The sequence below is a fragment of the Anolis sagrei genome, chromosome 1 (genome assembly GCF_037176765.1).
Source record: "Anolis sagrei isolate rAnoSag1 chromosome 1, rAnoSag1.mat, whole genome shotgun sequence".
Taxonomy (NCBI): domain Eukaryota; kingdom Metazoa; phylum Chordata; class Lepidosauria; order Squamata; family Dactyloidae; genus Anolis; species Anolis sagrei.
The window spans coordinates 310,123,247-310,144,670 of NC_090021.1; the positions used below are offsets into that span (position 1 = coordinate 310,123,247).

At 40.6% G+C, this 21,424-nt stretch overlaps 1 protein-coding gene across 1 annotated transcript; it reads left to right on the top strand.

Annotated features, from left to right (window-relative positions):
* The first annotated feature begins 12,653 nt into the window (after positions 1–12,653).
* On the top strand, positions 12,654–21,190 carry LOC137096984 (uncharacterized protein C3orf62 homolog). The gene is made up of 2 exons (XM_067467918.1): positions 12,654–12,785; positions 20,409–21,190. The coding sequence occupies exons 1-2, from the start codon at positions 12,654–12,656 to the stop codon at positions 21,147–21,149; spliced, it is 873 nt and encodes a 290-aa protein (XP_067324019.1). The 3' UTR covers positions 21,150–21,190.
* Positions 21,191–21,424: the final 234 nt, after the last annotated feature.

The window sequence follows — 21,424 nt, forward strand, 5'->3', positions numbered from 1 at the left end:
GATTCAGTAACCCTTCAGACATGGAGGTCACCAGCTGCTATGACAAGTATATGCTATCACAGCAGAAATGGGAAACATGTTGCCCCCTGAAGTTTGTGCTCCACAAGTTGGACAATTCATCACCATTGTTGGCTATCCTGGCCAGGGCTGATGAGCAGATGGGGGAACTTGCCTTCTGTTTGTCCAGAAATCAAGACATGAAGGAATCTAAATAATATGATGGTAAGATCTGTCCAGCAGTCAAATAGCCTGCCTTGGAGTAATGTAGACTATTCTTCTTTGGAGGTCTTTATATAGAAGTTGAAGACCCATTTGCTGTAATAGTTTGAATGTCCCATGGAAACCTTGAGCAAGTCACAAACTCTCAATGTCAGAGGAAGGCGAGGGCATATAAATTCTGCCAAGAGGGTTTCATGATATGACTCTGAAATGACTTGAAAGCACACAAAACCAACAATACGAGGTTGAATCAGTATCAACGGGCATATTCTGCATTTCAGGGTGTTGGATTAGATGACCCTTGTGTTCCCTTCCAACTACATGATTCTGAGCTCCAGTTTATTGCAACAAGCTTCACTCCTGCAGTGTCCTGATATCTTTCCAAGCCTTGAAATAAAAGGCAGCTGTTGCATTGTGCCACCATAAGAAGGGGAATGTCCGAGATGTCCTCCCAGCTCAGCAGCTCTGTGCAACTTGAAGCTAGGATGAGGAACATTTGCATAAGACATTGCAAGTAGTTGTCCCTTTAGTGAGCAGTTGCTTCTCTGATGATCTCCTTGGGGGAGGATGAGGAGGAAGTTATGAACTTTGAAGTAGGTTATTAATTATTCATTTCTCCATTGCCAGGGATACGGCAACCTGATTCCCAGGAGCCGGCTCTAGAATTCATTATCTTCCTGCTCAGGTTTGCAATAAAAATAACACTGCATCTTAATCCTGTCACCTTCTCAGTTCTTTCCCTCCTCCAAATCATCCTCCCTCTCAATAATCTCTGGAGACCATGCTGTGACTTAATTCTTCACTTTCCTCATTCCTCACAGAATGCAAAGTGTGCATTCAATTGTATTACCTGCCCATTACAAATAAGTACATTTTCTGCCCTGTGGGATGGCTTCACTTCAGTTCAAATGCAGTTAAGTTTTACTGGGGATTTTTTGCTGTTGTTCATTTGGTCTTTCCCTTCTGCAAAGCTATGGCCAAGGTTTCCTGATCCACAGCATTTTCTTCTTATATTATGATGTGATTTCTTAAAGATATACCACAGGGCAATGGCAACGGCAACTGTGTCAGGAACGAGTCAGATACAACTTCCAGTCATATGGGATGTGATTGCTGTGTTTGTGATGTTGGAACCTTTTTGAAATCAGGAAGAAGAGTAGATAAAGTAACTTCACTAGGCACATAAGATTATAGCTAACAAACTCATATTCTGGTTAAAACATCCACACAGCAGAGGAACATAGCACATTCTTATTTAACATGATGAAAAAAGTATATTATTGACCTTTCTGGGGGGTTGTCTATACAGATGAATAAAGTGTACTCACCTCATCTCTGGTGCTGGTATCACACACAATATTATTGAGGATTTGAATCTAATTCAGCTCTTTTTCATCCCCAAGGGCTTAAATCTGAATGAAAAAGATTGCCTTTTTACTTTGCACTTGTCTAGAAAAACCTGGATTGTTTTATGTAAACCCATAGTTGAGTTGTGGGTAGGATTTTGGGTAGTGGGAGGCACCGGCAGATGAGAGGTCCTTGATCCTTCCTTCCATGAAAGGTACTCATTTCTGTATTGTCGAAGGCTTTCATGGCCGGAATCACTGGGTTGTTGTAGGTTTTTTCGGGCTGTATGGCCATGGTCTAGAGGAATTCTCTCCTGATGTTTCACCTGCATCTATGGCAAGCATCCTCAGAGGTACTGAGGTCTGTTGGAACTTGGAAAAAGGGTTTATATATCTGTGGAATGACCAGGGTGAGACAAAGGACTCTTGTCTGCTGGAGCTAGGTGTGAATGTTTCAACTGACCACCTTGATTAGCATACAATGGGCTGACTGTGCCTGGAGCAAACTTTTGTTGAGGGGTAATTAGATGTCCCTGCCTGCTTCCTCTCTGTTGTTGTGCTGTTGCAATTTTAGAGTTTTTTAATACTGGTAGCCAGATTTTGTTCATTTTCATGGTTTCCTCCTTTCTGTTGAAATTGTCCACATGCTTGTGGATTTCAATGGCTTCTCTGTGTAGTCTGACATGGTGGTTGTGAGAGTGGTCCAGCATTTCTGTGTTCTCAAATAAAATGCTGTGTCCAGGTTGGTTCATCAGGTGCTCTGCTATGGCTGATTTCTCTGGTTGAAGTAGTCTGCAGTGCCTTTCATGTTCCTTGATTCTTGTTTGGGCGCTGCATTTGGTGGTCCCTATGTAGACTAGAAGCCATTGAAATACACAAGCCCGAAAAAACGTACAACAACCCAGTACTCATTTCTGTTTCACTGATGTGCAACCTCTTTTTAAAAAAGTGCATTTGTGCAAACGTATTTGCTTTTATATTTTGAAGGTGCATTTGTGCAGATAATTGCATATTGGTATTAGTGCACCTCCATCTATCATCACTTAAATACCAGTCACTTCACTTTGATTAATAGAATGGCCAATGCCCTAATGAGGCAAATGTTTAAAATGCAGACATAAACATATTTGTATATTTGCATGCACAAGTGAAGAAAATAGAGTGGCCACAGCTGTGATATGAAATATAACATATGTGATCATTGAAAGACCACCCTTTAACATAAAAATGAACTCACATAGGGGAAACGTGGCTGGTAATACTGCTCTCTCTTCATTATATCACATTTCTCCTAAGATGCACCCAATTTTTAGAGATATTTATATGGGAAAATGTATGTCTTAGAAGAACAAAAAATACAGTAATAAGTATGTGTGTGGCCAGAAAAATGGGAATTGAAGTGGATTATTTTTCACCTGTGTAGACAACCAACATTCCAAACACCTACTGGGCAGGCCCGTAGCCAGGATTTTGATTCGGGGGGAGGGGGGGTGAGTCTGAGTGAAAGAGGGTCTACCCAAGCAAACCTTTTGTATCGTTACCCCAATACCCCCATGCATATGAGATATATTGAGCATGATGATCAGATCATGATATGAATAAACATAACAGTTTAAATAATGTACCAGTAAGGCCTTTTCGGAGACCACCCTGAGAATTTTTTTGGGGGGGGGGGGGCTACATGCCTGCTACTGGGTAAAGCAGGCCATAGAGGGTTGTATGCTAATCCCCATCATTACCCAGCGACTCTTTTTTTTTTGTTCAAATTCTAAGCACTGTGAGTTTTCTTTAAGTAAGATGAATATTCTTTCTCAAAGTTCCTTCTGTTAGCTCAAGCACCATGGACCATTCCAGACTTGAAATAGAAGAGAAGAGGGAAAGTGATTTTAAAAATAAGTTAACAGAACATGTCAAATTTGTTCTGGATCTAAAAAGGATGTGGTTTGTTACTTAATATATATACACACACATAAACAGAACTTTATACAATTTTCCATATTCCATTTCTTCATTTTTCCAACTCTATACTATTATCCCCTTTCCTGCCATCAGGAAAGCTGACACCCTGGCCAGTTCACCACTGGACAAACCCTCTCTGTCCCAAATCATGCCCCAAATATCCCTTTGATAGGTATTTTATTTATCGTGTCAAAAGCGAACCGAGGGTACAGTTGCAATGTATTAAAAACACAAAAGTAAAAAAAAACCAAACTTGGCATTTTACTAAATGTCTTTTGACCAGTAGCTGGCCATTTGGAGTGCCTTTAGTATTGCTATAAGAAGGTCCTCCATTGTGCACGTGGCAGGGCTCAGGCTGCATTGCAATATGTGGTCTGTGGTTTGCTCTTCTCCACTTGCATGTCGTGGACTCCACTTTGGGACCCCATTTCTTAAGGTTGGCTCTGCATCTTGTGATACCAGAACGCAGTCTGTTCAGCGCCTTCCAAGTTGCCCAGTCTTCTGTGTGCCAGGGGGGAGTCTCTCATCCAGCATCAGCCATGGCTTGAGGTTCTGGGTTTCAGCCTGCCATTTTTGGACTCTCGCTTGCTGAGGTATTCCTGCAAGTATCTCTGTAGATCTTAGATCTTAGAAAACTATTTCTTGATTTAAGGTGCTGGTGTTCTGGTTGATATCTGAAGAGAAGCGGCTTGCCTTTGATAGGTTAAGGTCGCCATATGTTGGAAATGACTTCAAAGAGCACAATGATGACGACAATGAGCAACATGTGTGTCTGTGTCTGCAAATATGAATGAGTATGTGGGAAACTGCTACATCTGTATGATAGTGGTTTCCTGCAAAGTTTTCAAGAGCATTAAAAGGTCTGTGTGGACTTTGAAAGGCCAGCATTCATTTCTATGATTTCTAGGGAGTATTTTTTTAAAAAAGACTCAAATAACTTTTTTTTAAAGAAAGAACAAAATAACCTCAGAAAACAAAAAGGGCAGTTCCCTCTGCCCTGATCAGCAGACCATCTTGGTAAAAACTAAATTAATTAGGATTGCAGCAACACACGCTGCATTCTACAGTGGAGGCAAAGAACAGAAAGAAGACAACTCTTTTGAGAATACCCATTCTCAGTTAAATAAAAGATTCAGTAGTTGGTCCACAGTTGGAATAAAAACCTGATGTGTACTTCACCTTTTACCATTTTTCTTTTTCTTTTTCTTTTTTGATGGAAAATAATTATTCAATTTGGTCATCCATGTACTAGATTTCATATGTGAAGATGTTTCATATGTGGAGTTATCTGCGTCAGGGGAAGAAGAGTCCACCATGATACTAAGAGTATCATCATCCATGTGAGTGTCTGAAATAGACTTCAGCATTTATATTCTTTCCTATGCTATTCATTGTTTGTATACACAGCACAGCACAGCCATATAGTTACTACCTGATTGGTTTTAAAATGACCTAGCAGGGTTTTTTTTTCTTTGACACTTGGCTGGTTTTTATTTAGTTCAGCTTCAGTGCTGGGGAATATGCTGCCTGGAGTTGTGTGTGCACTTGTGACTAAGTAATGTGAACATCTATTTTTATTGAAGGGATGTGATTTTCTACATGACTAACACTTTTAAAAGAGCTGGAAATCTATAAACCCTTATACATAAACTGGCCTGAAAAAGTTGAGTGGAGTGACCCCCCTCATGTAAGTGGGGTAGGTGAGAATGCCTGAAACATCACTGTGTGTATTTTTTGTGGATGTCATTAGAACACCTTGAGAAGAATTTTGGCAAGTTGTGAAGGATGACTGAAGCCAATTGATTCCCATTTTATGATAGTCAGGCAAAAGCAAGATTGAAAAGTTTGAAAAAGTTCTTTTTTACCATTCCATTTTTGTATAGGAAATGAATTTGTGAAGTTTTTATTTATTTTATTTTATATCAAAAGCATTGCATAAATAAATATAAAACAGAGAAAAATAGAAGGAGCACAAGTGACTAAATATCTGGGTTGTTGTAGGTTTTTTCAGGTTGTATAGCCATGTTCTAGAAGCATCCTCTCCTGACGTTTCGCCTGCATCCATGGCAGGCATCCTCAGAGGTTATGAGGTCTCACAGAGATTGTGTGGTCTCAGACCTTACAACCTCTGAGGATGACTGCCATAGATGTAGGTGAAAGGTCAGGAGAGAATGCTTGTAGAACATGGCCATACAGTCTAAAAAACCTACAACAACCCAGTGTTTCTGGCAATGAAAGCCTTTGACAATATGGCTAAGTATCATTGTCTGTAGCCTCCAACAATTCTTCCTCTGTACATGAAGTGTAGGGCACAGTGGACAAGCATGCAGATGTGGAATTGTCTGTTCTGCTCACACAGTCACACAAGTTGGTGAATTCTTTTAGATAGTGCCATTTTGCCAGGTTGTCTGTCCACTCCACTTCTGAATCTATTCAGGGACTTGCAAGTTGCTAATTCTTGATTTGCCCCTGGAGGAAGACCCCAACATTTGTGTAGTGGTGTATGAGTTCAGTATGTCTCCTGTACCCATGGAGTCATGTTTTGAGACCCGCTATGGATAGCTGAAACTGCAGAATAATAGTGAACCCTATATTTTACTGTACATGGGCTGGAAGCATACCATAGAATCACATGGGAGGACCTAGAGAGACCCATTTGTGGGCCTTTCTAAGACATCCAGTACTATTTTATGATATGTTTGGTCTGGAAGCATGCAGAGAGGCCCATAAATATGTTCTAGGTCCTCTAGGCCCTCCAATACTCCAATACAATTTGGGTCTGAAACATACCATAGCTTAGTACTGCGGAATCAAGACAAACACTTTCAGGTGGATTTTTTTTTGGAGTGGGGGGGAGAGATACAATGGATATCAAGTCCATTAATGAGGAGGTCATATTGTAATTTCTCAAAAATCTACATGTGTTTTTGTGTAGTTGGGCCTATGTTGTCACTTACCTTACTGAATCTTGTGAAAAGATTGCAAGGTTTTCATTTTTTTTTTTTGCTTAAAAAAGCAATTTATCATTTAATGTACAACAAGGCTCCTGGGGACATAGGTGGCTCTAATTGTGGAGGGCTAGTGAAACAACTCATGGTTTTATTCACGATTTTAAAGGCACAATCCACAGTGTTGAACCCTATTGTGAAGTTTGGATATTCTCTCTAAAGCTTTAATTGATATAAGCCTCCCATAATTCCCCAATGATTGAATGCTTAAAATATAAGGAGCTCATACTATGGGGGAAGTGGGGGAATTGCCTTCTTTACCATAGCATTTTGTTCCTGTCCATTTATAAGGAAAATGGCTATTCACCCCATCACATGTGATGTACTTTTAACATTTCTACAGTAATCCTCCCCATTCTGAGCTATCACACAAGTGTAGTCCCCACCCACATCACTTTCTTTTTTTAATTATAAAAGGGAAAACCTCAGAATTGCAGAAGTCTGAAATCTAGGTCTAAGAAATGGAAAATTATAGCTACGGCAAATTGGTAATGTATCAAAATTGCACAGTTCCTAAATAATCAATTATTTTTTAAAATGTGGAGCCGCGGTGGAGCAATGTTAAATCCTTGTGCTGGTTAAATCCTTTTGCTGGTTGAACTGCTGACCTGAAGGTTCGTGGTTCAAATCCGTGAGATGAGGTGAACTCCCATCTATCAGGTCCAGCTTCCCATGTGGGGACATGAGAGAAGCCTCCCACAGGATGGTAACACATCCAGGCATCCCCTTGACAAATTTCTTGCAGATGGCCAATTCTCTCACACCAGAAGCAACTTGCAGTTCCTCAAGTCACTTCTGACATTAATTTTTTAAAAAAAATCACTGCAAAAGTTTCATGTAAGAGGATTAAGAGAAAAGGAGCATTCAGGCACAGTTCAAGATTGCCCACAGGAATGGTCACACATTGACGTCCTTACAACTATCTATCACAGGGGAATCTGTCAGTTCCTACCCCACCTTAAAAGAAGTGCCTTTAGTTGTTTCTGCAAGAATTGGGAGCTCTGAAGATGATTGCTCCCTGACTCCAAAACTTTGGTTTCTATACACTTTAAAAGCAGTTTAAAGACTGAGTCCCACGGGGAACTACTGGAAGTAGTTTTGCATCGTATAATGGGTTCTGTGGTTCTCAGTCTTTAAACTGTTAGAATTGTTTAAATTGGGAGGGGGGAGGCTCTGTGTCTGATGAGGTCCTTAGCAATGTTATTTCATTTTACATTACAGATTAAGTATCCTATATCTGAAATACTTGGCACAGGAAGTATTCCTTATTTTTGATTTTTGGGGTTTTTGGATTATTTATATATATCTAATAAGAGATCTTGGAAATGAGACCCAAATCTAAACATGAAATTTATTTATGTTTCATATATATCTTACAAATAATTTCATCCACAATATTTTAAAATCATTTTGCACACAAAGATGCAAAGTTGTCACTATCTCAGCTAGCCATGTGGACTATTTTATGGTTAAGAGTTTTTCAGATTTTGGAATGACAGATAAGGGATGTTCAAGCTGTATACTATTTTGCTTCACATCTTAGGAAGTGAGTTAAAGTGAGTGTTTTAATATCATACAGATTGTGTGTGGGGCTAATTGGACATACCCTTTAGACAACCAAAGCACTTTGATTTTTTTGCACAAGACATTGTATAGATAATTTCTGTACTCATCACTTTGATTCTCTTACATTAATTATGTCCTCTTTAGGGCATTGTAATGGGTTGATTACCCCTCCCCCCCCCACACACACATTATTTTGCCTTGTTGACTGGTTTGCTTATGTAAACAGGTTTTTGCAAATCTAACAGGTTGGCTGGATTTTTCTGATTTGCATTTTCCACAGGTCTCTTGCATCCATTCTTGAAGGACTCACATTCATTTCTTTATGAGGCCCTTCTGACTTGTGAATGCACTTGCTGGAAAAATGCATCACTGGTACTTAACACTTCAGCTGTTATCACATACGGGCATTAAAAAAGCAGCCCCAGCCAGCAATCATGTTTCATTGGCTGCTCATCAAGCCATGTGGTATCCACTTTGCTAACTGTAGGATGATGGACTCCCAGACAGCTTTCGAAGATACAACGGTCTGTTCAAGCATATAATGGAGTTCCTTCTGCTAAGCTCACTCCTTTGGCTTTAGAGTATCTGTGTCATCACTTGTAGTGAGGGAGTTTTTTTAAAAAAATGTAAGCACAAAATTGCTCCCAGGCCTGCAATGTACTGAGGAATATTGTGTATATATAAGATTCTACTCATATATATTGCTACTGCATAAACTCAAGGATATATTTCCTAAATAGGGTTTCTTAGTTTAGTGAATAAATTTCAATATTTGAATTTATTTATTTATTTATTTATTTAATTCACTTGTATACTGCTTTTCTCACCCCAGGGGGGACACAGACCAGTTTCCAACAAATTTTGGCAAAATTTCATGCCCCACTTACATATAAAACCCAACATAGAGCAACCATAACATATATCTATCAATTAGATACTAAAAACGACATTTATACAAATAAAATGTGGAGTTAAAACATATTAATATAAAGTGAAATCACATAATCCTGAAATCATGGTCCCAAGGCCATTCCAAATGTCAAATATCAATTAGACATTATCCCTGGTCATCCCTTGCATTGCTTACTGCCCAAAGGCTTGGTCCCATAGCCAAGTTTTTACTTTTTTTCTAAAGGCTAGGAGGGAGGGTGCTGATCTAATTTCATTGGGAGCCACCACTGAGAAGGCCTTGTCTCTCATCCCCACCAGTTGCAACTGCAAGGAAGGTGGGAACGAGAGCAGGGCCTCTCTGGATGATTTTAACCTCCAAGATCATTCATAGAGGGAGATACATTCGGACAGGTATGCAGGTATTTAGGACTTTATAGACTAAAGCCAGCATTTTTAATTGTGCTTGGAAGCAGACTGGCAGCCAGTGGAGTAAGTGTTATAAGGGGATAGTGTGCTCCCTGTATGCTGCCCCAGTGAGCAGCCTGGCTGCCGCCTGTTAGATCAATTGGAGCTTCTGAACAGTCTGCAAAGGCATCCCCACATAGAGCACATTGCAGTAGTCTATTTGGGATGTAACCAGAGCATGGACTACTGTGGCCAAGTCTGACTTCCCAAGGTACAGGTGCAACTGGCGCACAATTTTAATTGTGTGAAAGCTCCCCTGGCCACTGCCAAAACCTGGGGTTCAAGCCTCAGTGATGAATTCAGGAGGACTCCCGAGCTGTGAACTTGTGTCTTCAGTGGGAATATAACCCCATCCAACACAGGCTGTAACCCTATACCCTGTTCAGCCTTATGACTGACCAGGAGTACCTCTGTCTTGTCTGGATTTAATTTCAACTTGTTCACCCCCATCCAGACCATCACAGCTGCCAAGCGCCAGTTCAGGACCTGAACAGTCTCCTTAGTAGTACATGGAAAAGAGTAGTAGAGTTGAACGTCATCTACATCCAGATGACATCCAGCTCCAAAACTCCAGATGATCTCCCCCAGGCTGTGATTATATGGACTTTATTGCATGAAGGTGACAAACTGGGATTGAAACCACACAGTCACCTTTGGTGACAATTCCTAATGCTGTGTGCAGCCCATTGCTGGTCTGCCATCTCTTAATAAACAACTCCCTTACGCTCATGCAATAGCCCTGATTCCAAACTGTGGGATTATTTTTCTCTTTCCCATCCTCTTCACAGTGATTCATGTTTCAAAGTTTTAAAAAATGTTTTTGCAAACCCTTTTTGTAATTGCAATGCTGCTTCTTCAAGAACAACTGTCAGGATCAAATCAGCATGAAATTCCCTGATGTACAGCAGAAGGGACTCTTCACTTTTGTTAGGGATCCAGATACCTTCTTGATACTAGTGGTCATCTCAGGAACAAGAACAACACAGACACAAAGCTTTTCATTCCAAGTGGAAGGCTTGTCTTTCTTTAGTTGCAGCAACAGTACAAACAGGACAAATACAAACACAGTATTTATAGTATGTACAAGAATCTTTCGATCTTCATCCACCAAACTTGAACCCTCATCAAACTAACACAGGGTTACTAGAACCTATATAGTCTCAGCAGTAGTCACCACACCCCAATTACAGTGACACCCGTGGTTAAGCCTGAGACACTGGTCCTGTTATCACTTAAAGGTTGTGTAACTTACAAATCCTGAAAACAACATCAAATTCTATCTCACTTTGAGTCTCTTTTTCGAGACTTAAAGTAGGGCAGAAATACTATTACTACTACTATTACTATTTCAGAGAAACGGAACTCTGGGGAAAATGTGAATAGCAATGCACAAAACATATTTAGTAAATCCAGACTGAGGAAGAAATGGGACGGAACAGCAGTGTGCCTCAAGAAAAACTTTGACTATTACAGAAAGCAAAACAGACAAATTTGTCTCCTATTCCCACAGTACTTTAGAGTGAAGTTTCACCATTAATCACTTTGACCTACTTTGCCCTCTTTGGAGAAAGTAACACAGATCATAGATTCCCCTCTATTTTTAAAACTGGAAGGAAAAACCCTAGCATGAGCAAGAGAAATAGCTCCTTACAATTTGTTTCAATAGAGCCCTAGTAGCATTGCTGGAAATGTCCCACACACATTTGTCTGGAATTCAATCTCCTTGAATTTTATAAGAATGACTTCTGAATAAGCATGTATAGCACAGTGTTGTAAATGTGATCCAGAACACACTAGTCCTACTAGACACATGCAAATTGCATTGGAGTAAGGATTGCATTATGTTTCATTGTCAAAGTGGAAAGACTTGTCCTCTGCTGTCTGATAAAGCAGGAAGAGATCAATGAGTTTAAGCAACGGTGAGCAGAGTTTGATTGTACTTTAGTAAAACTTTACTGCTTTCAGCAGATGGACAGCCATCTGCTAGGGATGCTCAAGGTTTGGAATTCATTGAAAAGGTTAGGCTACATGGCCTATATGATCCTTTCAACTCTATGATTCTACTGTATTTTGATCCTTTCCATCTGGCAGTCTTTTGTCCCAAATAAACTCTTGCCATCCTCACTATATTACAGATGACCATAATAGCTGGCTGTTTGCATCCTAGTTGGCCCTCATTTGCCAACTAAGTGATATGTTGACATCACCAACATTTGGATATGTCATCGTCAAAATGTCTTCCATTTGCTCATTTATAAAGTGTGTCTATGTCTGGCACATTTGAGGTAGTGCATAAAGAAAATTTCCATATTTGTCAGAAGCTGTCAGCAAGGAAGAATCTCAATTACCTTCCTACTGTGTCAGCTCACTGTGTAGACAGGATATTGTTCACAATGCACTTAAATAAGATGACAGATCTATTTTAATTGCTTTTCTTAGTCACATTTAACCTCTATCACTGTGTCAGGTGGAAGGAAGCCAACCAAGTGAAGGGCTAACCTATTTATTTTAAAGGCCAATGGCAAGAGAAAAGAGGAGGAGGAGAGGTCAGCCGGGAAGCATCCATCAGTTTTGAAACAACACTGTCAAAAGGGTCCCACTGCCATGGATGTCAGCTATTGTATCCCTGTCCTTATCAAAACGGTTTGCATATAATCAGTTGATTGGATATGCCTACTGCTTGCAAGTGAATTATTCATCAGTTGCAAATAGAGTTTGGTGCTCCTTTGTTGGAGGTAGAATTTTGAATGGGGACCATCAATGATTTCCTTTTCCTGCGTCAAAAGGATGACAGCTAGAAACTGCTTGATTATTGCCTGATTGCTGATGTTCAGTATTAGTTGGTATTCTTCTCTGGGAAATGGAAAAACCTTATGTTTCTGCAACTACAGGCACTTCTGTTCAGCATAAGAATATTAGAAGGGTCCTTCCCCTCATGGCCATGCACATGCCTTTGGGAAGACAAGCTAGGGGCCCATCCAGACAGTACCTTTATTGCGGTATCTACCACAATAAAAGAGGGGCTATCCAGCAATGTTCTGGACAGTTCCAAATTAATTTGACACAAATCAGGAAAACTCTGGTTTGTGGTGAACTAATTAGAAGGCACAGGATAAACCCACAACTTCCAGTGTCTGGATTACAGTCCAGACACCATTCCCACCCCTCCCCCGAAGCCCCCAGACCTCTTTGAAAAGTAATGAAAACTTACCCGGCTTCCATTACAGGCTTCGAGCAGTTCTCCCGGTGCATAAAAATCGCTCCCCCTCCTCTCCTGGCACATCATTTCTATGCACCAGGAGAGCTGCTCAAAGTCTGTAATGGAGGCCGGGTAAGTTTTCATTTCTTTTCAAAGGGGTCTGGAGGCTTCGGGGGAGGGGGGTAGGGCCTCCAGACATTCTCTCGGGTTAGTCCTGGAGAACGCCTGGACACCCACCCCAGAAAGCACGCACTTTCCGGGGTGTGTGTGAACAGGAAAATCTGCATTTTTAAAACATTAATTCTCCTGGGATAAAGGCCTGTCTGGATCTGCCCTAGAAAACTACTCTCTTGTCTATTTCTACCAACACCTGATATGAATATGCATACCACCTGAGATATAGAATCATAGAATCAAAGAGTTGGAAGAGACCTCATGGGCCATCCAGTCCAACCCCCTGCCAAGAAGCAGGAATATTGCATTCAAATCACCCCTGACAGATGGCCATCCAGCCTCTGTTTAAAAGCTTCCAAAGAAGGAGCCTCCACCACACTCCGGGGCAGAGAGTTCCACTGCTGAATGGCTCTCACAGTCAGGAAGTTCTTCCTCATGTTCAGATGGAATCTCCTCTCTTGTAGTTTGAAGCCATTGTTCCGCGTCCTAGTCTCCAGGGAAGCAGAAGACAAGCTTGCTCCCTCCTCCCTGTGGCTTCCTCTCACATATATCATAGTACAGTGCTTTGGATGTTAAATTAGAACTCTGGGAGAGCACAGTTTAATCCTATTTGCAGCCTATAGTTGGCAAACAGACTCCATCTGTAGCCTGTACACAAATTAGCAAGGGTTTGGGGAAGGTGGCACTTTGCTTCAACACTATGTGGATCTAGACATGGATATTTAAGCCTTTGTTGCTTTTCTCAAACAAGTTCCTCGTATTCAGTGAGCAACTTGCTGATCATATTATTAAGAAAATAATGGCAGCCTGTTTGGAGTCATATGAATTTTCTTAATTATATGAACATGTTTCCAATATCTGATGCCTCTTAATCATTTGCTTTCTTTTTTATAAACCTCATCTGAATTTGGGGGAGATGGGAGACAAGTTTAATGAAGTTTGAAATATGAGAGACATAGCTAATCAAGTCTCCATATATAATTGTTTTAACTGTCAGGCTCATTTCCCGAAGCAAGTCAGATTCAGCATGGCAAAGTATGTGATAACACAAAGAACCAAACACTGAAATATGAAACAACTGTTTGTTTTTTTTTAAAAAGAAAGAGATAGATAGAACATCGTTATGAATATAGTTGTGCTATAAAGTTATAGCAGTTTGACAACACTTTAATTACCATTATTCTATCATAAGGAATTCTGGCATTTGTAATTTAACGTGACACCTTCAATTCCCTGCTAGAAAGTTCTAGTACTACAGTTCTGGGAAATGCACTTGAACTTTTGCAGAGAGTTCAAAGTATATCAGCAAACTATACATCTCAGGTATGCTCAGGATGGGCTAATGGCAGCTAAAGTGGCATCAGATTGCTATAACTATGATGTAGTTGCACTCTAAGAATGGCTACACTATTCTTACTAGTACAATTTTGTTGAGAAGTTATGGGACTACATGATAGGCTTTCCCTTACAAAACACTGGGCTCTTAAAACATCTTGCTGATATTTGCTGCACTATTCACAAGCAGGGAAGAATGCAAGACACCTACTTCTGGCCATAACATTTCTCAGAGAATAAGATGAGGCTGGATTTACACTGCTCTATAGTTCAGGATCTGATCCCATATTACCTCCTCATGTAATTCAGTTCAAAGCTGGATCATCTGGGATCAGATCCTGGGATTATAGGGCAGTATAGTTCCAGCCTGAGGCCCCTTCCACACGTCTGAATAAAATCCCACATTATCTGCTTTGAACTGGGATATATGGCAGTGTGGACTTAGATATTCCAATTCAAAGCATATATTGTGGGATTTTCTGCCTCATTATTCTGGATTATATGACTGTGTGGAAGGGCCCTGAGAAGTCCCCAAAGCCTGCTCCCCTGGATCCAGCTGTTATGCTGTATAGAAATTTTCAATTTTTCCCCACTAGCCAAGATTATATTCCATGTTTTCATTTTTAATGGTTGAAGTTTAATGCCGTAGCAAATCTTTTAGTTCTAGGCTGGAGCCACACTGCCCTGTATGCCAGGATCTGATCCCAGATTATTTGTTTATCCCAGAATATCTGGCAATATAGAATCCTATAATAAGTCCAGTCCAAAGCAGATAATATGGGATCAGATTCTGGATATAAGGGAAGTTTAGATCCAGCTCTGTTCTTCAATCAACAAAACAGAGGGAGTTCGCCTTTGCAGGTGCCTTGAACTCCACAACCTTTTGAGTTCTCTGGTCAAGTATTCTAAATATTCTTCCCTAAACTAAAAACCTCATAGTTTCATAAGATGAACCATGGCAGTTAAACTGGTATCAAAGCACTATAATTGTGTAACTTGAAAAGACTCTTAACAAAACATGGTTTTGGGACCAAGTCTTTGGATAATAATTAAAGTGCAATAAATAGATATGGAATATGTGCAATGACTACTGGAATGGCCTGGATTATGATTGTAGCTGGCATGGTTTTTAACAGTTGATGTGAGTTTTTAGATGTTTAATTTGAAGTTTTAATTTGAATGCCTATTTTAATTGTTTATTGTTTTTATGTTGCCTATATGTAAAGCTGCCTTGAGTCCCCTTCAAGGTGAGAAGGGTGAGGTACAAGTATGGTAGAAAAAATAATAAATAAATAAATGGCTGTTTATTTTATTTTATTTATTTATTTGGGAAATTTCTATATCGCCTTTCTCCGAAGATTTTAGTGGGTTTACAACAACAGTTAAACATAAATATAAAATAAACCATTTTAAATGGTAGAAAATCCCCCTCAGCTCTGGTTGGATGTAAAATTATTATTAAATAAATAAAAATATTTAAAATTCCCAAGAAGATAAAATATTATTAAAATGCAGCTCTTAGGCTTCTGTCAACCCTAATTAAAAGCTATCTCACACACGAAGGTTTTCAGGTTTTTCCTAAAGGATAAGAGGGCGAGGGCTGTTCTGACAATTTCTGGCAGAGCATTCCAGAGTTTAGGTGCTACACCTGAGAAGGTGCCATCTCTAGACAATTTTAAGTGATGACTGTCCCTAAGCTGAGTGGAGAGGAGTGTTCTGCTACTCAATCTTAGGAGTTCAGCTGATTTATATGGTAGGCTACACTGTCTGCTTCCCTGCAACAGTCTAGCTTTCCCTTTGAACGGAATCACATCAAAGAAAATTATCTTATCTGCCTTTAATTTAAATAATACCACCTGTACACATCCATAAAGTAAAATCTCAAGGGGTTTTATTAATCTGCATTGGAGTCCATGTATGATCCAAAGATGATACATTTGTTTTGGAGATCCAAGTTCCTTCAACAAAAATTAGATTAAAAAACAATATGGATGTACCATGAAACCACCAGCTGCCACTTGTGCTGCACACACAAACGTCAGTTGAATGTAACACTGTGGCTGAGGGACTCTTAACTAAACAAAATTATAATTGGATTCTAGAAAGTGAGTGTGATGATTGAAAATAGCATTAGGAAAGAAGTATGCCTCCTGAAAGCAAAACACGCAAAGGCACGCAGATAATATTTATTCCCATGAAATGAGCTCCGAAAAATTAGACACATCAAAGTCTGCCAAGCATCTTGGGATACTAGAATATTTGAAATGGAAGACCCGCTTCCATTTGTAAACTCCCTCTGTGTGTTGGAGGTTTCAGACTCAGCTAAGTAGTGTGTCTCTTTAATGAAGCACATTTTTGTACTTGCTCAGTGATTAAATTCCAGGAAGTAAATTAGGCAGATCCTGACAAGTTAATCAAGTCTAGAAAGGAATATTAGAATTAACCGTGCTCATTTGGCATGAAAGAAAAGTGATCACTGGATTGAGAGAATGCGCCAAAGGGACCCCAAACTTATTAACCATTTAATAGCTTCTTAAAGCCAAATAGAAATAACTAATACTTCTATAAAGTTATTATTCCTTCTGAGAAGTAATTCATAAAGTTCAGATACTACTAGAGAGTAGTGAGATTGTGAAATGAAAGGGGGATGATAGGATATTATGCCATTGCTTTCCTGCCTCTATGGGTTTCTAGTTCCCAATATGGGCCAAATTTAAAGTTCTAGGATTCATATTTAAAGCATGGGTGAGGGTCTTGTGGGCCTCCAGATTTACTATTTTATTTTATTTAAACATGTGTATTGCTTCTCAAACCACAGTGACCCCTGTAGTGATGAACAATGATTTAAAAATCCCAAAGCATCAAATACACATTTATAAACTCATAATTTTAAAACCATAAACAGCACAGGTAGCTTTAAGGTTCAACAGTCATGCAAAACAACACAGTCTTATCTGCCTGCTGAAAACTCTAGAGGAATGTAGTCAATCATGAATTATTTTGAGAAGGTGGTCCTCAGCTGAGATGCTGCCACAGACAACTTTTGTGGTTGTGGTACATGCAACTGAAAAAGGTACATAACAGCAAACCCTATTGAAATGAATTATTTCTGGCAGAAGATACCATCAGGCCCTTCCAGACATGACCAAATCCCGGAATGAACTGACATATCTCAGTTTAGTCCCCACACCCACCCTAAACTCCAAACTTTCCCTGGGGGGTTGGCTGCATGCCCTTCCGGGTTGACCCAGGAGGGCATGGAGCGCGCCCACAGCCCCCCCCCATTTACCCTTAAACTTACCTGAAGGGCCTGGCTGCATGCTCAATCCCCCTTTGTCAAAAGCTTCTGGCACATGACGCATCAAATGTTTGGTGGTGGTGGTGGTGGGGAAGGGATGGAAGTTCTCTCCCCTCAACTTCCTGACTTATCATTTTAGGTGGTAAACTGGGAGCTGGCACCATGCTGTTCCAAGTCAATCTCTGGTTGACCTGGGATGGCATGGAGCCACCCACCCCCACTCCTGGGAAAGCCCAAGGTTTGGGGTGGATGTGGAGGCTAAATCCTGGGAGAAAAAAGCAATGATTTAAAAGACTGCTGATTTCTTTTGCCTGCTTGGTTTTAAGGTCCGTTTTTGGGCATAATTGTTTTGATTTATATACAGTGACTGTTTAGTTTGGTCCAAAGTGAATGGAGCAAGGGTGGAAGAGGTCAGGGGAGGAAAAGCTGGGGGTGAAAATAATCAGAACCAGGGAGGAAAAGCTGGGTGAACCTTCCATCTTTCCTCATTTCTCCCTTCTATAACCATTCAGCTTGTGGGGCCTTGGGGAAGAATTTGTAGAAACATTGATGTCTCCTGTTCAGGCTCCAGGATCTATGATGTTTCCACTACACAAGGATATACTTGGTTATGAATTAGGACATGAGAGACCCAAGGCAGCTAAACAAACAGGAATATGTAACCCCCCTACTGCTTTAAGTTGTGCTCTAGTCTGATGAGCTAATTATGAGAAAATATGTTAATGCTTGATTCATGTTGGCAGAAGAGAAGAGTAGGGTGCATGCTGTCATCTCAACAGGTAATCAAGAGGAAGTCAGGCCTGACATGACCCATCTCTGTTAAACAGCAAATTCCTGTAGTTACGTGTGTTCTGAAAAATTGTTTGATGCACATTAAAGGGAGCCTTTTGAACCCTAGGCTCATTATTTTCATCTATTTCCCCCCTAATTTTTCAGATCCATCAGCACACTGCTGTTGTGTTCCCAATCCCTCTTTCTGACCAGCTGCTGAACAAAAATAGATGCCATTTGCATGTGCTGCTTTGACCAGGGAAAGTGGCCATGTCCAGATGCCCATTCTTTCCTCTGGCTAGCAAATTCTCTACTGGGGCCAATTCTCTACATCTGTTAGTAATAATAGTGACCTCTTCTATGTGTGTTCAATAAGTTTGGCACACATTATTTTATCTCTTAAAAACAACTGTGTAAAGTGGACCAGTAGTCCCTGAAGCTAAACATACAGAGGGTCAATGTGATGTCATGCTATGTCTGAGAAGAATCATAGAGTTGGAAGAGACTACATGGGCCATCCACTTGCTTCCTGCCATGCAGGAAAAGCACAATCAAAGCACCTCTGACAGATGACCATACAGCTTATGTTTAAAAGCCTTCAAAGAAGGAGCCTCCACCACACTTCAACAAGTGAGTTCCACTGTTGAACAGCTCTTATGCTCAGGAAGCACTTTGAACCCATTGCTCTGTGTCCTAGTTTCCAGGGCACGAGAAAACAAGCCTGCTCCCTTCTTCTTCATATCACTAAAAAGTACATTAAAATTTACCCCACCCCTAGGAAGTACACAGAAGTAGATACTGAAAGGGACAGATTTCCACTTGTTCTTTATGTCTGTGCATATATGTAACAGTGCTCCACACAGTCATGCCGGCCACATGACCTTGAAGGTGTCTATAGACAACGCCGGCCCTTCGGCTTAGAAATGGAGATGAGCACCAACCCCCAGAAATGAGCACAGCACATGGCTTACATCAAGGTGGAAATCTTCCAAATACCTATGGCCATATTTACTGGTCCCAGTATCAGAAGGTTGTCCCTCATTCCCATCCAATATAATGCTGCCCAAACCTTTGGTTTCAAATTGCCTCAGACTTTTAATTAAGCACACTAAGGGCATGGTAGGACATTTTGGAAGTGCCTGGATGGTACTTTACAAGTCTGACAGTAGACTCCCAGTTGTTAGGTGATGTGCTTTTATGAGTGTGTATAACACCTGGAATTTCTTGGTATGGAAAATGGCCCCAGTTCTGCTGAACTTGCCAAGCCTTAAAATAGACAAAACTGGAGTAGATGGACAGAACATTTGACGATTGACATCAGGATTTTTTTTTAAAATGTCAGGAGCACCTTGAGAAACTGCAAGTCGCTTCTTGTGTGAGAGAATTGGCTGTCTGCAAAGGTGTTACCCAGGGAATGCCCTGATGTTTTTGATATTTTGCCATCCTTGTGGGAGGCTTCTCTCATGTCCCTGCATGGGGAGCTGGAGCAGACAGAGGGAGCTCATCCGCGCTCTCCCCGGATTCAAACCTCTGCCCTGCCGGTCTTCAGTCCTGCTGGCACAATTCTGCTGCCTGTTTACTTGCCTTATTCTCCCTGACAAATCAAAGAACAGTGATAAGACTAGGGCAGAAGAGAAGGTGCTTTCATTTCTGGAGCTTGTTTCAAAACGTACCAAATCAATCTGAACAACTTGTACAGAAAACAAAATAATCATGCACTAGAAACACCATTCCATATAGTGAACGGAATAGTCAAAGATCCAGTACTTTTAAAAGTTACTTTCTAGCCATGTTGTGTGAAAGCTTCTGGGATTTGTAGGCTTCTTTTTAACTGCCCCAGGCTCTGCAAGTATCATAAAATTATCAAAACACAGATATAAAATATTCAGCAAATATTTGACAATGCAGAGAATATATGCAACTGAAAGTAGCAAGGGGAAGTTCTGGGGAAAGTCTTCATTCCTGTGGTGCCACTCTTGAATTTTCATGAGAGCATAATTTCATGCACAGATTAAAAAGGGAGACAGCTAACATTAGTACAAAGACTTCCCCATGACTTCTTCCCAAAAACAGGCACAAATCATTGCCTCCTACACAGCAGCCTCTCGGGATCCAGATGGCCTCAAACTGTGAGTTATTTTTATAGTTGTTGGCACTCCTGTTTAAAATACCTTAAGATAAAGAGATCTTTATCGGCTGCTATTGGCCGAGCTATGGAAGACCTCTCCGTTCCTCCCCTGGCTTCCCAAGACCCCGCTGCTGACCAGAGCTCTGATTTACCCACGGCACGGTCCCCAACGCCCCCCAACGAAGAACCCTCTAATCAGAAAGGAGAAAGCACCCCACCCACTGTGTATTGCCCTCAGGTCTCCTTACCAGTGGCCTCTACTTCTGAAAAAGAGAACCCCCTCTTTAGGCAAAATCTAATTCCAGTAACTGTGGCCCCCAACATTCAATACTCAAAACGGGAGCCCCTGTCAAGCAAGGAAAACACATGGCTACATCCTCCAATTTTCATAGCCGACAGACAGTTTTTTCTCAGCTTAGAAGACAGCGAGGGGAGAAAACAGCATCTAAGCAAAACCGATGAAAGGCCCATGAAGTCTGAAACAAGTCTAAGTGATGATGATGCCACTCCACAGAATCTGAAAGAGCTTGCTGATTTGAGTGATAACTCAGCCATGTGGCCAGCAGAAAAACTTCCAAGGAAGCCTGGTTTTGATAATGAACTGCAGGAAGTGTCTAGGCTGTCAAGTGAACTATTTCCTCTAGATGCATCCTCAGTCCTTGATATGGATGTGAGTAGTTTCAGAAAGGTCCTGGAGCACAGCACGGAGGATGAAGCCATCATTGAAACGTTGCTAGATATGGAAGAGGAATATAGACTGAACAGCTCCACCTTGCACCAGCTGCACTAAAGAGGCTGGTGTGAGGTGTGAGCTATCTTCATTTTAAGATTGGATAGTAGCATGTCCGAACCATGGAAAAACTGGCAAACAATCCAGCATGTTACATGATGCACTAATAAACTAAATAACTTAAAAAAAAAAAAGATAAAGAGATTGGGTGCATTGATTCTTATGATGTTCTCTGCATGGATGAGAGAGGTAATAGTTTGCCTCATTTTTTAAAAAATGCCAGTGTATGTTTAAGTAAATAAAGGGCCATGCAAGATATTTTGTATTCCCATACA